The sequence below is a fragment of the Peromyscus maniculatus genome, chromosome 1, assembly GCF_049852395.1.
Source record: "Peromyscus maniculatus bairdii isolate BWxNUB_F1_BW_parent chromosome 1, HU_Pman_BW_mat_3.1, whole genome shotgun sequence".
Lineage (NCBI taxonomy): Eukaryota > Metazoa > Chordata > Mammalia > Rodentia > Cricetidae > Peromyscus > Peromyscus maniculatus.
In genome coordinates, this window is record NC_134852.1 from 159,528,181 (window position 1) to 159,543,035 (window position 14,855).

At 54.7% G+C, this 14,855-nt stretch overlaps 1 protein-coding gene across 3 annotated transcripts; it reads right to left on the reverse strand.

Annotated features, from left to right (window-relative positions):
* Positions 1–1,228: 1,228 nt before the first annotated feature.
* On the reverse strand, positions 1,229–14,454 carry Rps6ka4 (ribosomal protein S6 kinase A4). 3 transcript variants are annotated; one of them, XM_015999154.3, is made up of 17 exons: positions 14,297–14,454; positions 14,184–14,209; positions 13,235–13,453; positions 13,026–13,141; positions 11,875–11,982; positions 11,576–11,656; positions 11,399–11,502; positions 11,145–11,295; positions 7,981–8,145; positions 4,221–4,349; positions 3,942–4,075; positions 3,760–3,853; positions 3,285–3,458; positions 3,006–3,200; positions 2,628–2,787; positions 2,322–2,485; positions 1,229–2,138 (listed from the first exon to the last, which is right to left on the reverse strand). In XM_015999154.3, the coding sequence occupies exons 3-17, from the start codon at positions 13,389–13,391 to the stop codon at positions 1,938–1,940; spliced, it is 2,133 nt and encodes a 710-aa protein (XP_015854640.2). In that variant the 5' UTR covers positions 13,392–13,453; positions 14,184–14,209; positions 14,297–14,454; the 3' UTR covers positions 1,229–1,937. The 3 variants fall into 3 exon arrangements, with proteins under 3 accessions (XP_015854640.2, XP_006980772.2, XP_006980773.2); XM_006980710.4 differs by having other exon boundaries at positions 14,138–14,209; positions 14,297–14,453; XM_006980711.4 differs by lacking the exon at positions 13,235–13,453 and having other exon boundaries at positions 14,138–14,209; positions 14,297–14,452.
* Between the last annotated feature and the right edge of the window lie 401 nt (positions 14,455–14,855).

The window sequence follows — 14,855 nt, forward strand, 5'->3', positions numbered from 1 at the left end:
AGGGGACCTGGCACCCTCTGCTGGCTTCAGATAGCACTGCATGCACGTGGTGCACAGACACACACAAAGGCAAAACACCCATACGTATAAATAAAAATAAAGGGAAAAAAAAAAAGGTGTTTTTTTTAAAACCCGAGCGCTGGTTGAGTGTTTCCCTAGCATGCACAAGGCACCAAGTTGGATCATGGTGGTGCACACACTCAGGAGGGGGAAGCAGGGGGTAAAGAGTCCCAGGTCCCAGAAACTATTCCCTCAACTGCATAGTGAGTTCCAGAACAGCCCGGGGGCTCCTGGATCTCAAAAGGCAAATGACAGGGGTGGAGGGTGGGAGTGGGGGAAAGGGTGGGAGGTTGGCTGAGTAAGTAACAATCCCAGGATCCACATGAATGTGGAATGGGCTTGGTGGCCCGGAAGGCTAAGCAGGGATGCCCAAGCTAGCTGGCTGGCCAAACCAGACCCATCTGCAATCCCTAGCTGCAATTCAATGCGTAAGATGGAGGGTAATTGAGGAAGCCTCTCAACGTCAACCTTGGGTCTCTGCACAAATGCACACAGGCACCTGAACACGTGCACACCCACGTTAACGTAAACAGGCATATACACACAAAGTGATAGGCCTGGGAGGTGAATCAGTCAGTAAGGTGCATCCAGTACAGGGGGAGGACATGAGTTGGGGTCCCCAGGACCCATATGAAAAGCCAGGCATGGCATGGGAGCCTGCATCCCCAGCCTTACAGGGGGAAGAGACAGACGGATTCCTGAAGCTGGTGGCTAACTTGCCCCACCCACCCAGTAGATCAACCTCAGGTTCAGTGAGAAACACAGTCTCAAAAAATAAATATGGAGGCCAATCAAGGTGGTGCATGCCTTTAATGCCAGCATTCAGGAAACGAAGGCAGATGGATTTCTGTGAGTTTGAGGCCAAGCTGGTCTATGTACTGAATTCCAGGACAGCCAAAGCTATGTAGAGACCCTGTCTTAAAGATTAATTAATTAATATTAATGATGGAGAGCAATGAAGGAAAGGTGACCTACAGGGACCTCAGAGCTCCACACACAAATACACATCTATGCATGCATACCTGCATGCACAGGTGCACACCACACACACACAACTAAGTGACCAAGGATGAAGGCCACCTTCTTGACACCCTCTCAAAGGTCTTACCTGTCCGTCTACCCCCAGCTCCAGAAACGCCCACCATGAACACAAACCATAGATACCACATGCAGCACTGGATGGAGTTTTATTTTAAAGTCAAAGGCACAGCCTAGAGGGGCGGAGGCAGTGACAGTGGGTGCCCAGCCCAGCCCCCCAAGGCTCCACCTGCAGCCAGGGGCAGCTGTGCCCATGGGGAGTGGGGGAGTGGCAAAGTACCTCCCCTTGTGGGGGAGCCCCTGCCTCTTTCCGCCGGTGACATAAAAGTGGTGCACTTCAGAAATGCTCCAGAGGTCCCCCAGGGTCTCTCTCCCGTTCCCAACACAGGTCTTTGGTGGACGTAATTGCACACGGTCCATAAAGTGACGTCATGTTGACGGGTATCCCCTCCCAGGGGCAAGGCCCCAGGGGAGCACAGGAGGGGGGGTGCTCCTGATTCTTCCCCATGGCAACTGCGTGCCTAAGGATGGGAAAGGATGCCCTTCCTTAGTGGAGGAGGCCCCGAGAAAGGCCCTCTCTCTCGATGAGGCAGTGTGGGGGTGGGGCGGGGTGGTAAACCCCACTCTGCTCACAACGCTTGCTTCCCGGTGTCCCCAGCTCTTATCTGGTAAGACATTTTTTAAAAAATCTCTGCTTATAAAAATACTTCTGCTCTGTCTGGGACTGGGTGGGGAGCGGAGGGGAGGGCAATTCCTGGGGATCAGAGTGGGAGCGGCTGGCAGCACCAGGCTCCTAAGGGTCACAGCTCCTAAGGGGAAGGGGGTCACAGTGGCGGGAGCTAGGAGGGGGACAAGGGGCCGTTGGCTCGGCGGGATGTCCCCTTGGTGGCAGAGGCTGTTAGGCGACCCGAGGAGGCAGGCACCGGGGAGCCGCGGCGGGAGGCAGCTGCGCTCCGGAGCTTCTGCTTGCGCCTCTTGGCTAGAGGCGCATTCTCCACACTTTTCAAAAAGAAGCCTTCCCGCTTGCCTCGGTTGAATGCCTGGGAAAGAGGAGGATGAGTGTCCCCACCTGGCCTGATTTGGGTTTGCTGATCCTCGCCTTGGAGTCTTGGAGCGCACCCCATAGTGCCCAGATCTGCAGGCCCCAGGCCTCCAGCCTCCGGAGGTCAGGCCCCCTTACCCATCGAAGGCCGGGCTCCGCCCACCAGCGGTCTGCCCCTTACCATGAAAGTGGCGTTGAGCCCAGAGCGCACAGCTGGCCCAGAGGACTCCAGCACATCGGGCGTCCGAAGCGGTGGAGAAGAGCGCGCGCTGCCGTCCTGAAGCCACGAGCTGCCTCGCAGCCCCTCCAGCTTCAGCCGCTTGGCTGGGTCCACTGTCAGTAGCCCTGGTGGCGAGGCAGGGACAAGCTGGAAAGGGAGACTTACTCTGCCCCCGCACCCGTCCCTCAACCAGGATGTCTGATTGAGTACTCGCTTGCCTCACACAAACACCCTCCTCAGCCATGCCCAAGTCCTCCAGTTCCGCACCTCGGACCAGCTCCTTGGCTTCCTCCGACACACCCTGCCAGGCTTCCCCGTCCAGTGAGAAGCGCCCTTCGCGGATCTTGCACATGATCTCAGCTGCCTGGCTCTGCCCGCCCTGGCCGGAGGACCCTTGGAAGGGAACTTGCCCCGACAGCATCATGTACTGGGGGAGATGAAGGAGTGAGGGGTCCAGGATGCAAGACGGAGGCTGCATCTTCAACCCACCCACAGCACCACGGCCCTCTCCACTGCATGGGAGTCCCAAGAGTGCTGGGCTCTCAATCCCAGTATCACAGAGACCCTGCTTTGCATCCTGGTCTCAAAGACACTGCTACCCCCACTAACACACTTGGTAACCCCAGGTTCCTCCGAGAACCTTACCAAAATGACACCCAGGCTCCAAAGATCACAGGACTCATCATAGCCCTGCTGTGCCAGCAGCTCGGGGGCTGCGTACTGCAGCGTGAAGCAAGGTGTCTGCATGGGTCCCGCTGGGCTCTGCGGCCGCAGTCGCGCGAACCCAAAGTCGATGATCTTTACAGGGGCCCCGGGCGTGTCATCTGCATATAAGATGTTCTACAGGATGGAGACCGGACAGTCAGTGGCAGCCCAGCGCAGGTGCCAGGCAGTCCTGCCCCACCGCCCGGGCCCGGCGCCCACCTCTGGCTTGAGGTCTCGGTGCACCACGCCCGCCTCCTCGTGCATAAAGCTCACGGCCGACACCAGGCTGCGCAGAATCTGGCTGGCCTCCGACTCGCTGAAGAGCCGCTTCTTTCGGATCCGCTCCAGCAGCTCCCCTCCTCGCAGCAACTCCAGGACCAGGTAAGTGTGCAACTGCGGAAGGCGCGGAGGGTCACCTCCACCCCCTGCCGGCCTCCTCGGTATCTTGGGAGCCCTCAAATTCCACTCCTGGACACACGCACCTCCATTAACTGCTTCCCGGGAACTCTTTATCCAACTTTACTGCCCATCCCCTAAGCTCCGCCTCCTGAGCATCCTCCTCACATTCGGTTCCTCCTCCAGACTCAGCGGTGTCCCACAGTCCTCAGGTCCTACGCTCCTCAGACCCCACTCCTAGGGTCTCCTTCTCTCCGGTCCCCCACTCCACAGCCCGCCCCTAACAAGCGTCAGTCACCTGGTCATGAAACACCTCATGCAAATTCACCACGTTGGGGTGTGACTGGCACAGGCGAAGGGCAGCCACCTCGCGCTGTGTGTTCTCCTCCAGCCTGGGGACGAAGCAGGAGGAGTTACAGTGGCCTGCTGGACCCTTATCCCCAGGCCTCTCTGTGGACCCTGCCCAAAGCCGGCTCCCACCTGCGGCTGAGGATCTTGACAGCGAATTCCTGGCCGCTCTGGCGTTGGCGACATCGCCGACACACGGAGAAGCTGCCCTGACCCAGTGCAGGCTCCCGAAGGTCTAACTCATACTGCTGGAAGAAGGGCGAGTCCTGGAGGCAATGGGGGGACGGTCAGATTCTCACCCTGGAGCTGGGTGGCCATGTCACAGCCGATGGCCTACACCCAAGTCATAACCACCAGCAACCCCGAGGATTCCAACAAAGCCAATACTATCGCCATCCCAGGCTAGCCCACCTGCATCATGGCACTCCTGGCAACTGCTGCCCTTCCAGGCCTGTGTCCCGCACCAGGTGCCTCCAGGACATCTGTCATCACTGCATTGTTGTGGTCAAAGAGGATGGACGGTGCCACGAAGGAGTATCCCTGCAAGGACAAGTGTCAGGGGCAGATGCCCATGGGGGCTGCTGAACAAGTCAGTGGGGGGGGGGGGATGGGGGGTGGTTTGGGGGACTGAATTCATCAGAGGGAAGACCTCCACAAAGGGGCAGTTAGGAGTATTCTTACATGCGGGTGCACACAGCCTGTGTGGACACATTTCATTCCACCTGCTTTATAATCACTTGGGGCCATGTCTATCCTCCTAGTGTGTGACACCCCCATTTTTCTCATCACAGTGACAATCCTCTACCCGCAAAGTACCTAGCACAGACTAGTAGCCCAGGATTGTGCAGAAGCGCTGCATCTATTGTCATACACGCTTAACTTAATTTATCAATATCTGCGACAGGGGAAACAACTCTCTTCCTTCCTTCCTTCCTTTCTTTCTTTTTATTTATTTATTTATTTTTTATTTAATGCTGAATGCTGTTTATTGAAGGAGGGAAGAGGTCTTAAATATAGGCTTGCAATACAATGGGAGAACCCTGGAGGGCAGAAGTTCACTCGATGTTTTACAATCTTGCATCTAAGCTGTTAACGCCCATTATGCAGGATACACACACAAGGAACTTTCCTTAAGCATTCAGGAGGGTGGAACCCAGTAGGGAATTAGCATAGGGAGGATATCAAGGTCAAGGTCAGCAAGCAAGGCAATAGTTACCCAAAACAGGGGCCAAGACCCTACAGGTCCCCCTTTTACTAAAAAATGAGCTTCTGACTTAGGTTGCATGGGATGTCAGCAGGTTACCCGTCATGGAGACGCCTGCCCAGGCCACACAGGTGCTCTGTCTTAGGTTGGTGAGCGCCCCCCAGGCATTACCCGTCTCTGAATACTCATTATCATACAGGCTCAATCGTGTGTGAGCTGCAGAGTTAACTGCTACCAAAGATCTCAAAGTGGTGCTGGGCTTGCAATCTGTGTGTTCGACACAGACAAGAACAACAGAGGTCCTAACCCAACATAGCCAGTAGGCTAAAGGTAACTGAACCATTCCCTTCCTTCTCTCTTCCTTCCAAAACCAGACTTCAACCTCCTCTGCCAGGCGGGGCTGCCAAGGAAAGGCAAAGAGATCAGAAGGTTGACCTCTGCCTTTCATATAGACCTGAGTCCTGGCAGTTTCAAAGTTTTGTTGTTCTTATTGTTTCGCTTATGTTTTGTTTTGTTGTTGTGGTTGCTGTTGTTTTGGGTTTGTTCATTTGTTTTGAGACACAGTCTTATATGTAGACCAGGCTAGCCTGAACTCACAGAGATCTCACCTGGCTCTGCCGCCTGAGTCCTGAGATTAAAAGGCCTGTGTCACTATGTCCAGTCTTTGCTTTTTTTAAAGACCAGGCCATGTTATGTAACCTTGGTTGGCTTGGTACTCACTAGGTAGCCCAGGCTATCCTCAAACTCACAGCAGTCCTTCTACCTCAGTCTCCCAAAGCTGGGGGTTACAAGGGTACATTACTACGTGACATCATTGGTTTCTTTAAAACAGACTCCAAGTGGATGATATTTTCTCCTATTAAGGTCATTGGTACATCCCCAGTGCCCAGATCACATTGTAGGTGCTCAACACAGAGTCTTGCTATGCTAACATCAAACTCTCAATCCTCCTGCCTCAGCCCTCTGAGTGCTGGGATGGACAGTGTAATACCATCATAACTGGCTGGATCCATCATCCTCACTATTGTTCTGTTCTTATACAGTATGTTTGAACTATGTTCTAAGGTTGAACTTGAGCCCGGGGGACATAGGAATGAATCCCAATCCTTAGGGATTTCCAGATCAGTCATGTCAAATTGCTCAGCAGTAGGTGCTGGGCTCAAGTGCACAGGAAAGGGAGCCAGGTGGTTTGGCCAGTGGGGAGCTAGGCAGGTGACTGCCCTGGGGCAAGCAAGACAGCAGAGGTGTGGCCTGGTGCCTCGGGAAAGTGCAGTGCACTGTCTGGGGCATCAGGTCGGACAATGGTAAGCACTGAGGTACACAGCTCACACAGGACCACACCATCCCAGGCCCTGGACGCAGAGCTAAGGCAAGCCTAGTCATTCAGCCCTCAATTTCTAAACAAATGTGCCGTGCCAGGGCCATGCCTAGCTGCGGTATAAGCATAGCCTCTCTCCCCTGAGTGCCGACTTAGCAATTTTGAAAATTATTAATAATTTTTTGAGACTAAGTCTCATGTATCCCAGGCTGGCCTCATACTCCATATGTAGCAAAGGATGACCTTGAACTCCTGACCCTCCTGCCTCTACTTCCTGAGTGCTGGGATCACAGGTGGCAGCACCAACGCAGCTCATACAGTGCCAGCACCAAACCCAAGCTTCACGCATGGCAAGCAAGCTCTCTGCCAACCCAGCTGCAACCTCAGCCCTTCATAAATCTTTTGTTTTTGTTTTTCAAGACAGGCTTTCTCTGTGCAGCCTTGACTGTCCTCCAAGGCTGGCCTCCAGCTCACAGAGATCCTCCTGCCTCTGTCTCCGAAGTACTGGGATTAAAAGGGATGCGCCACCACCGCCAGGCGAAAGCAGTATTTTTTAATTTATTGAGTCTATATGTGTGGGTGTTTTGCCTGCATGAATGTCTGTGCACCACATGTGGACAGTGTCCTCAGAGGCCAGAAGAGGGTGTCAGATCCCCTGGAACTGGAGTTGTAGGTGGTTGTGGGTGCTGGGAATTGAACTCCTATCATCTGGAAGAACAGCCAGTGCTCTTAAACACTGAGCAATCTCTCTAGACCTCTAAATATCTCTGAAGCAGTGGTTCTCAACTTGTGGGGTCATGAGCCCTTGAGTGTGGAATGACCCATTCACAGGGGTCACCTAAGACCATCAGGAATATCAGCTATTTACATTATGATTCATAACAGTGGCAAAATTACAGTAGCAACAAAAGTAATTGTATCGCTGGGGGGGGTGATCACAACATGAGGAACTATATTAAAGGGTCGAGGCATTAGGAAGGTTGGGAACCACTGCCCTAAAGCAAGAGATGGTGGAATGGGGAGGAAATGAAAAGCCAGGTCTGGAGGTGCCGGCCTGTATTTCAGGAGACTGAGCAGTAAGATAGGAAGTTCAAGGCTGGCGTGGGCAACTCATCAATGCCGTGTCTCAAAATAAAAAGCAAAAGGGGGCTGGAGGCACGGCTCGGTGGCAGAGCACTCCTTAGCACAAGTGAGGCCTTATGTTTAACCCCATGGATATACAGGGGAGCAGGGGCTGGTGGGCTGGCTCTGCAGCCGAGAGCACCAGCTGCTCTTCCAGAGGACCTGGGTTCGATTCCCAGTACCCACATGGCAGCTCACAACTGTCTCTAACCCAGTCCCAAGGAATCTGACACCCTCTTCCGGCCTCCTTGGGCACCAGGCACGCTCATGGTGTATAAACATCAAACAGACAAAAATATATATACACATAAAATAAATAAATAAAAATGTTAAGGAGGTAAGCAGATGTGACACAGCTGTGGTGGCTTCTGTGACTGACAACCTCAGGCAACCTCTAGGAGGTGGAAAGGTCCGTGGAGATGTATCCTCAGCATGACCCGGGGACTCGCAGGGACTTTGCCAGCAGAACTGAAGCAGGCAGTAGTGTCCTGCATCTCCTCCATCGGGTCTGGTGGGTTCCCACTCACCTGAAAGATCCTAGAGTCCCCAGGTGGAGGGCTGCCAGCAGGGGAGTAGACAGGCTCCAGCCGAGTGAATTCCTCCGCAAAATTACCCACATCCAGCTCTGAGCGAATCTGGGGCCGGAATGGGGCTGGGATCTTCCTGGCAGCCAAAGCAGCCCAATCCAGACCCTAGGGAGGAACGGTCGGGGTGAGAGGTGAGAACAGGCCGAGTCACTCTGGTTCCTCTGTTGTATGGAATAGGACCTTTCAGGCTGTGCCTAGCCTTGAGTGACTGACCTGAGTTACTCCATCTTGAGTCTAACTGCCGAGAAAGAATGACTGTACATCTTGTTAATACAGGTAAACAACTACCATCTGCCAGCACAGCCAGAGGCACAAGCTGATAAATATTTGTATCTGATAAATCAGGACACCTGAAAATATACGAATCCATGAGCCAGGGTGTAGCTCGGGTGGTCGAGCGCTTCCCTAAACGTGCACAAGCCCTTGTTCTAATCCTCAGAATGCATAGACTGGGCACACCTGTAATCCTAGGACTGGGGAGATGGAGGCAGGAGGATCAGAAATACAAGCTCATCCTCAGTTACGTAGGGAGTTTGAGACCCTGGTGGGATATCAGAAAAATCAGTCCCATGAACATACCATATTTAAAGGAAGTCTCTCACCTGGAACTATGGAAAGAAGGATCCCACCCAAGACCAAATGTGGCTGGCCTGCTGACTAGTCACTGGGTCACAGGCAACCACCTCATCCAGGAAAACTGTCACAGCAGAGAACTCCTGCCTCTGACCCAGGCTCCCACACAGCTACTCCTTCAGTGACATTCAGCCTACTTCAGACTGGGCCCAGAGACAGCCTGCTGCCTGGCCCTGCATCTGCTCTGCGCCTTCAGGACAACCTCAGCAGTCAGCCTCTTTAACCCTTTCCTAGCCATCCTGCAACCTGCATGTTTGTATATTGGGTGGCACGTGGACCAGGGATTGGAGAGTTGATGTGCATAAAGATGGGAATAAAGGGAGGTGAGACGGCTTCACAGATAAAGGCACTTGCCACCAAGGCTGACAACCCGAGCTCACTCCATGGAACACACAGAGTGGAAGGAGAAAACCAACAAGTTGTCCTCTGGCCTCACATACATGTCCTGGCTTTTGGTTTATTGAGATAAGGACTCTCGACATAGCCCTAGCTGTCCTGGAACTCACTGTGTAGACCAGGCTGTCCTGGAACTCACTGTGTAGACCAGGCTGTCCTGGAACTCACTGTGTAGACCAGGCTGTCCTGGAACTCACTGTGTAGACCAGGCTGGCCTTCACTCACAACTACACCCAGTGCAAAAATAAGGTGATTTTTTTTGTTTGTTTGTTTGTTTGTTTTGTTTTGTTTTTGGTTTGTTTTTGGTTTGGTTTGGTTAGGTTTGGTTTTTTTAACAGGGTTTCTCTGTGTAGCTTTGCGCCTTTCCTGGAACTCACTCTGTAGACCAGGCTGGCCTCGAACTCACAGAGATCCACTGGCTCTAGGATTAAAGGCATGTGCCACCACCGCCCAGCATGCAAAAATAAGTTTTAAAAAAAGATTAGAATAAAAGAACCTGTGGATGCCAGGTGGTGGTGGCACACACCTTTAATGCCAGCACTGGGGAGGCAGAGGCAGGCAGATCTCTGAGTTCAAGGCCAGGGCTACACAGAGAAACCCTGTGCAACAACACAAAACCTCTGAGTGCCCACAGCCAGTTATGAAGTGAAACTGGATAGATTACCTGACAGACACCAACCAATCAAACTGATGCAGCTTGTGGACTTATTGTTACTCAATTAATTCTGACATTGTGGAGAGATGTAAAGGAGCCCGTGTGTTTCTGACATAACATACAGTAAGAGGTCAGAGGACAGGACGTGGAGACCCCACTTTCCTCTGTCTACCCTCACTGGGCCACTCCCCAAGAGCAAAGGCCCCGACCCTGAAGTAGGCAGCCCCCTGTCCCACCCCCTCCCCCTCCCCCTTACAGAGCTTCCACTCCACGCTGTCAGTTCCTGAACTTGTAATGCAGTGACATCAAAACACAAACCAGCTGGGCCTGGAGGGATGGCCCAGCAGTTAAGAGCCCTGGCTACTGCTCTTCCAGAGGATCCGGGTTCAATTCCCAGCACCCACATAGCAGCTCACAATGATCTGTAACTCCAGTCTGATGCCGTTTTCTGCCCTCCACAGACACTGCACACACATGGTGTAGACAAATAAAAATAAACAGACAAATATTCCTGAATGAAGAAACACCGTTCTTTGGATTTTCACTTCTGGGAGTGAGCACCTGCCCTTTTCCATACGTTTTGACTAATGTAATAGAGCTAACTAATTTCTACCCAACACCCATTTCCCTGTCTTTTTTTAGCACCATAATCCTAACATAACCAGGATGCACCATCTTACAGACACTTCCTTGTAGCTGGCTGTACCCAATCGTTTGCAAGCAGATGCTGTCAAGAAGCACCTGGGAGGGAAGGTAGGAGCAGCTGGCAGATGGTGGTATTAGGTGTGTGTGTGTGTGTGTGTGTGTGTGTGTGTGTGTGTGTGTGCGTGTGCGCACGCGCACACTTTCCAAAGAAAGGGCAGAAGGAAAGGAACACCCCTTCCAAGTGTCGTGCCTCAAAGACCTTGCAGAATGACAGGTGAGTACTCTCCCAGCACCCAGTCTGAGCCTGGGGGTATCCCAGAAATTCCCTGAAGGAAGTGGACCCTGCTCATTTGCATCTTGGGCTCCACTCTTGCCCATGTTGGCCTGGGAGAGGAAGACTCTGATCTGCGAGCAACCCAGGAGGCCCTCAGCTGGGATCCCAGTATGGAGGCAGAGTGCCTGGCCACAGGAAACACCTACAGATGATGCTCTTATTGCCATATCAGACAGATGCCAAATCTGATGCCTACATGTAAACAGAAGAAGGCAACAGCTAGGAAAACCCATGCAGTGAGGTCTGGTGTGAGGGCTCCATGCCAGTTCCTGCATTCTCCGGGAGCTGCCCGGAGAGAGTGGCCTGAGGACACTGGGGTCTCTGCATTCCTCCCTTTGACCCCTTATTGTGCGTAACATCAGAAAAACATGGGCACACTTATGCTACCCATGCTGCAGCCCAGCATGGATATGAGAGGATGTCATAGGTTAAAAGCCTCACCTGGAAAAAGGGGTGACTCTTGACTTCCTGCGCGCCCTGGGGACCCGCGCCCAACCTCTTCTTAGGATCCTTGCACAGCAGCCGCTGCAGCAGGTCCTGTGCCACAGGCCCAATCCGGAGGGGGAAGGGAGGGGAGCACTTCAAGATCCGTCTGGGAGGATGGGTGGGGGTGTCAGGGGCAGCAAGCCCCCTCCCAGCCCAGCCCAGGCAGGCCGCAGAGCCCTCCGCTGCCCTCCATGACCCGTACCACTTACCGGGACACCTCGGCCTGAGTGTTCCTCTCTCCCTCCAATGTGAAGGGCGAGGCCCCTGTCAGCAGCTCGAAGAGCAGGATACCCAGGCTCCACCAGTCCACAGCCTATGGGGCAGGGCCAGAGTGAAGGCCTTGTGTGTTCAGCCTCACCTCTGCCACCTTCACCCGGTTAACCCACCTTGCCATGTCCAGCCTTGCTTCGGATGATTTCGGGGGCCATGTACTCGATTGTGCCACAGAAGGAGTAGGTCCGCTCTTTCTGGGAAGCCAAAAGGACCCATTTGGATACCTTAACCCCTCCCATGCCCCAAAGGCCCTAAAGGCTTAAAGCGGAACTTGCTCAATGTTAGATGATCCTGGGGAAACAGTGGGAACCTTTGTACCCACCCACTCTGCAGACCCTAGGGTGCTGACACGGAGGGAGCAGGACAAAGGCCTGGCTGGGAGCACCGTGGACCACGCTCGCCATCCACTCACCTCCTCTGTCAGAAACTCCTTGCTTAGCCCAAAGTCTGTGAGGACGATGTGACCTTCCGAGTCAAGCAAGACATTCTCGAGCTTCAGGTCACGGTAGATGATGCCCAGCTGGCAGAAGAGAAGGGACACTGAGTGTTGCCCTAATGGACACCCTACACCGCCATAGCCCTGTGGGTCCTCACTTGGATAAAGAGGCGTCTTGAAGATCTTTAGCCTGCAGGGTGAGCTCCAGGGCAGGACCAAGCCCAGGCAGAGCTGGCCATTAGAAAAGCCACTGGACCCAGGCATGGACAGTCACACCTGTCACCCTAGTACACAGGAGGCTACGGCAGGAGGCCAGCCTGGCCAGTCAGCGACTGCCAGGAGAGGTGGGCTACCGAGTGAGACCCGGACTAAAACAAAACCAACCAAAAAAGAAGAAAGAAGAAAGGGGTGCGGCAGGTGTGAGCTGTTAGTGGAGTGCTCGCCCAGCATGAGGCCCTGGGTAGGATCCCCAGAACCACACAAACTGGGCATTGTGAGACAGAGGCAGCAGGATCAGAAGTTCCAGGTCATTCCTGACAACGTAAGGAGCTCAAGGCCAGCTTGGGCTACATGAGATGCTGGGATCTTACACAAGATGGCTCAGCAGATAAAGTGCTTGCCGGGAAGGCTGACAACCTGAATTCGATCCCCAGAACCCATGTAAAGGTGGAAGGAGAGAATTAATGTTACAGAATCTGACCCACATACATGCTGTGACACATATGTACACATATGTACCTACACACGTCACACATACACACAATAAAAAAACAAATAAGAAAGGAATACAAAGGAACCACTGAAGTTATAAAGCAAAAAGGCCCTGTAGCCCAGGTCTCCAAGAGGACTGATGTGAACAAAAAGCCCCATTTCAAAAGCTTTGGGGACTGAGGTCTGAGGTCACCACTTGAGGAAGTCCGGTGAAGGTAAATCTGAGTTCCTGTTAGAAGAAAGCCCCTTCCAGAAGGTTCTGGGGCAGGAGACCCTACCAAGTAGTGTTGTTTCAATCCCGGAGGCCAAGGCAAGCAATTCTTTCAAGGTCCCCACCCAGGTTCCTGAAACAGGAAGCCCCTCATCAGGCTCAGGGCGGTCCCCAAGGAGCAACCAGAAGCCAGGCTCTCTCTTACCTTGTGCAGGTGTTCCAGGGCCAGCACAATCTCACCCCCGTACACTCGCACCTCAGCCTCCTTGAAGTACTGACGCTGGTAGAGGTGAGTGAACATCTCGCCACCATTCACATAGTCTAAGGGTGCAGGAGAGGTTGAGATGTTCCCCTATAAGGTAGCCTAACCTAACTTCCGTCCCCCTCCAAAGCCAGGGTGTGACAGGCCCTCACCCAGGATGAGGTGCAGCTTGGCATCCGTCTGGAAGGCGTAGTGCAGTGTAACCAGGAAGGGTGCCTGGCGCACCAGCTCCAGCACTGAGCGTTCGGTGCGGGTATGCTCCTGCGTCTTGGCGCGCTGCACCAACGCCGCCTTGCGTAGCACCTTCATGGCATAGAGCTTGCCCGCATCGTGCCCACCCTCCTTCCGCACCAGGAACACCTTCCCGTAGGCTGTGGGAGCAGCAAGCAAGCGGATTGAAGGTGGGCTGTAAGTGTGAGGGCGGTGCAGACTGGTGGAAAGAGGGGTGCAGGGGTGCAGGGGTGCAAAAGGCTGACAGAGCCTGCTAAGGAAAAGGTGAGCACCTCCCTAGAGGGTGCTCAGCTAAGCCGAAGAAGCTAAGTGCAGTGCAAGCTAGCCTGGGGAGCTTGCAACTCCAGAAGGCCTGCGGGGCGGGGAGGGGGCGGGGCACGTGCAAACCTGGGACGATCAGAGAGCTGAGAAAGGATGAAAACGCTGGCACCGGAGGCAGAGGCGCGCTCCCAGACAGCGGAGGGATGTGCAAACTCGGACTTGGGGGTTTGCAAAATACAAGAGTGGGGCTCGCAAGGGGACAAGGGAAGAAGCTATGCAAAGCTCTTGGGAGAGAGTCAAACCCCCAAAGAGACTAGGAAATCGCGACAGGGGGGCATGCACGCACAGGACTTTGCAGAGAGGAGTGATGTCAACCTGGACGCCCTGCAAGTGGGCATGGAACCCTGGTACGGTAGGGCGGGGCGGGAAAGGGGAGCCGTGCCGGGAAAGGGTGGGGGGACTTCCCCAGCAGCCAGGCCCAGGCCCAGGCCCAGGCGGGCGAGCGGGCAGAAGGCCCAAAGCACCATGCCAGGGGCACTGGCCCAGTGAACGCGGTTCCTCACCTCCCGTGCCCAGCACCTTGAGCAGCGCGAAGTTCTCCACGCTCACCTTCTCCTCATGCCCAGTCAGGTTGGCTGCGGGCACAGGGGGGCGAATGAGCCCAGCGGGTCGCTGACTCTTGCCACCCGTCTGGGACAGCCGCCTCGGGATCCCGCACCCACCTTCGGTGATCTGCAGCTCCACGGCGCAGCCCTCGTCCTCATCCTCGTCTCCCATGGCGGGCGGGTCGCTGGGGCCCGCGCGGCTGGGGCTCCGGGCGGCGCCGGTTACATGGCGGCTCCGGCCGGGGCGGGTGCTTCCTGGTGCCGCCTCCAGGGCCGAACGGGCGCCGGCACCGCCTCCCGGCTCCCCGCCCCGCGGCCTGAGTCAGGCGGCTGGAACGTGACGGAGCGGGGCTGCGGGTGGGCGGCCGGAGGGGGTGGTAGGGTCTCCCCAACCCCGGGACCCGTGAGAGCCGCGCAGGGCCTTTGGATGACACCTGGCCTCTGCTGGGGTAGGCAAGCCTCCAAGCCAGGTAGGTGTCTGCCCAGTGGGATATGGAGGGCACCAGAGGTTTATGTCCCAGGATTCAGGGAGGGCTGCCCACCCAGGCACACAGAGCCCTCCTTCCCACGTGGCAGCCATGCCTCTTCTGCTCCTCCTAGCCACTTGACACACATCATAGCCCACCTCCTTCTTTAGGACCGCGCTTTAACCTCAGCAAATACAGCGGAGACCCCT

Excerpts from the sequence above, each read along its gene's own strand:
- Rps6ka4 (XM_006980710.4), bottom strand. The coding sequence starts at position 14,351 with ATGGGAGACGAGGATGAGGACGAGGGCTGCGCCGTGGAGCTGCAGATC. Across the intron at positions 14,210-14,296 it reads GGAGCTGCAGATCACCGAAG|CCAACCTGACTGGGCATGAG; the intron begins GTGGGTGCGGGA and ends CTGTGCCCGCAG. Across the intron at positions 3,459-3,759 it reads ATGAGGTGTTTCATGACCAG|TTGCACACTTACCTGGTCCT; the intron begins GTGACTGACGCT and ends CGCCTTCCGCAG.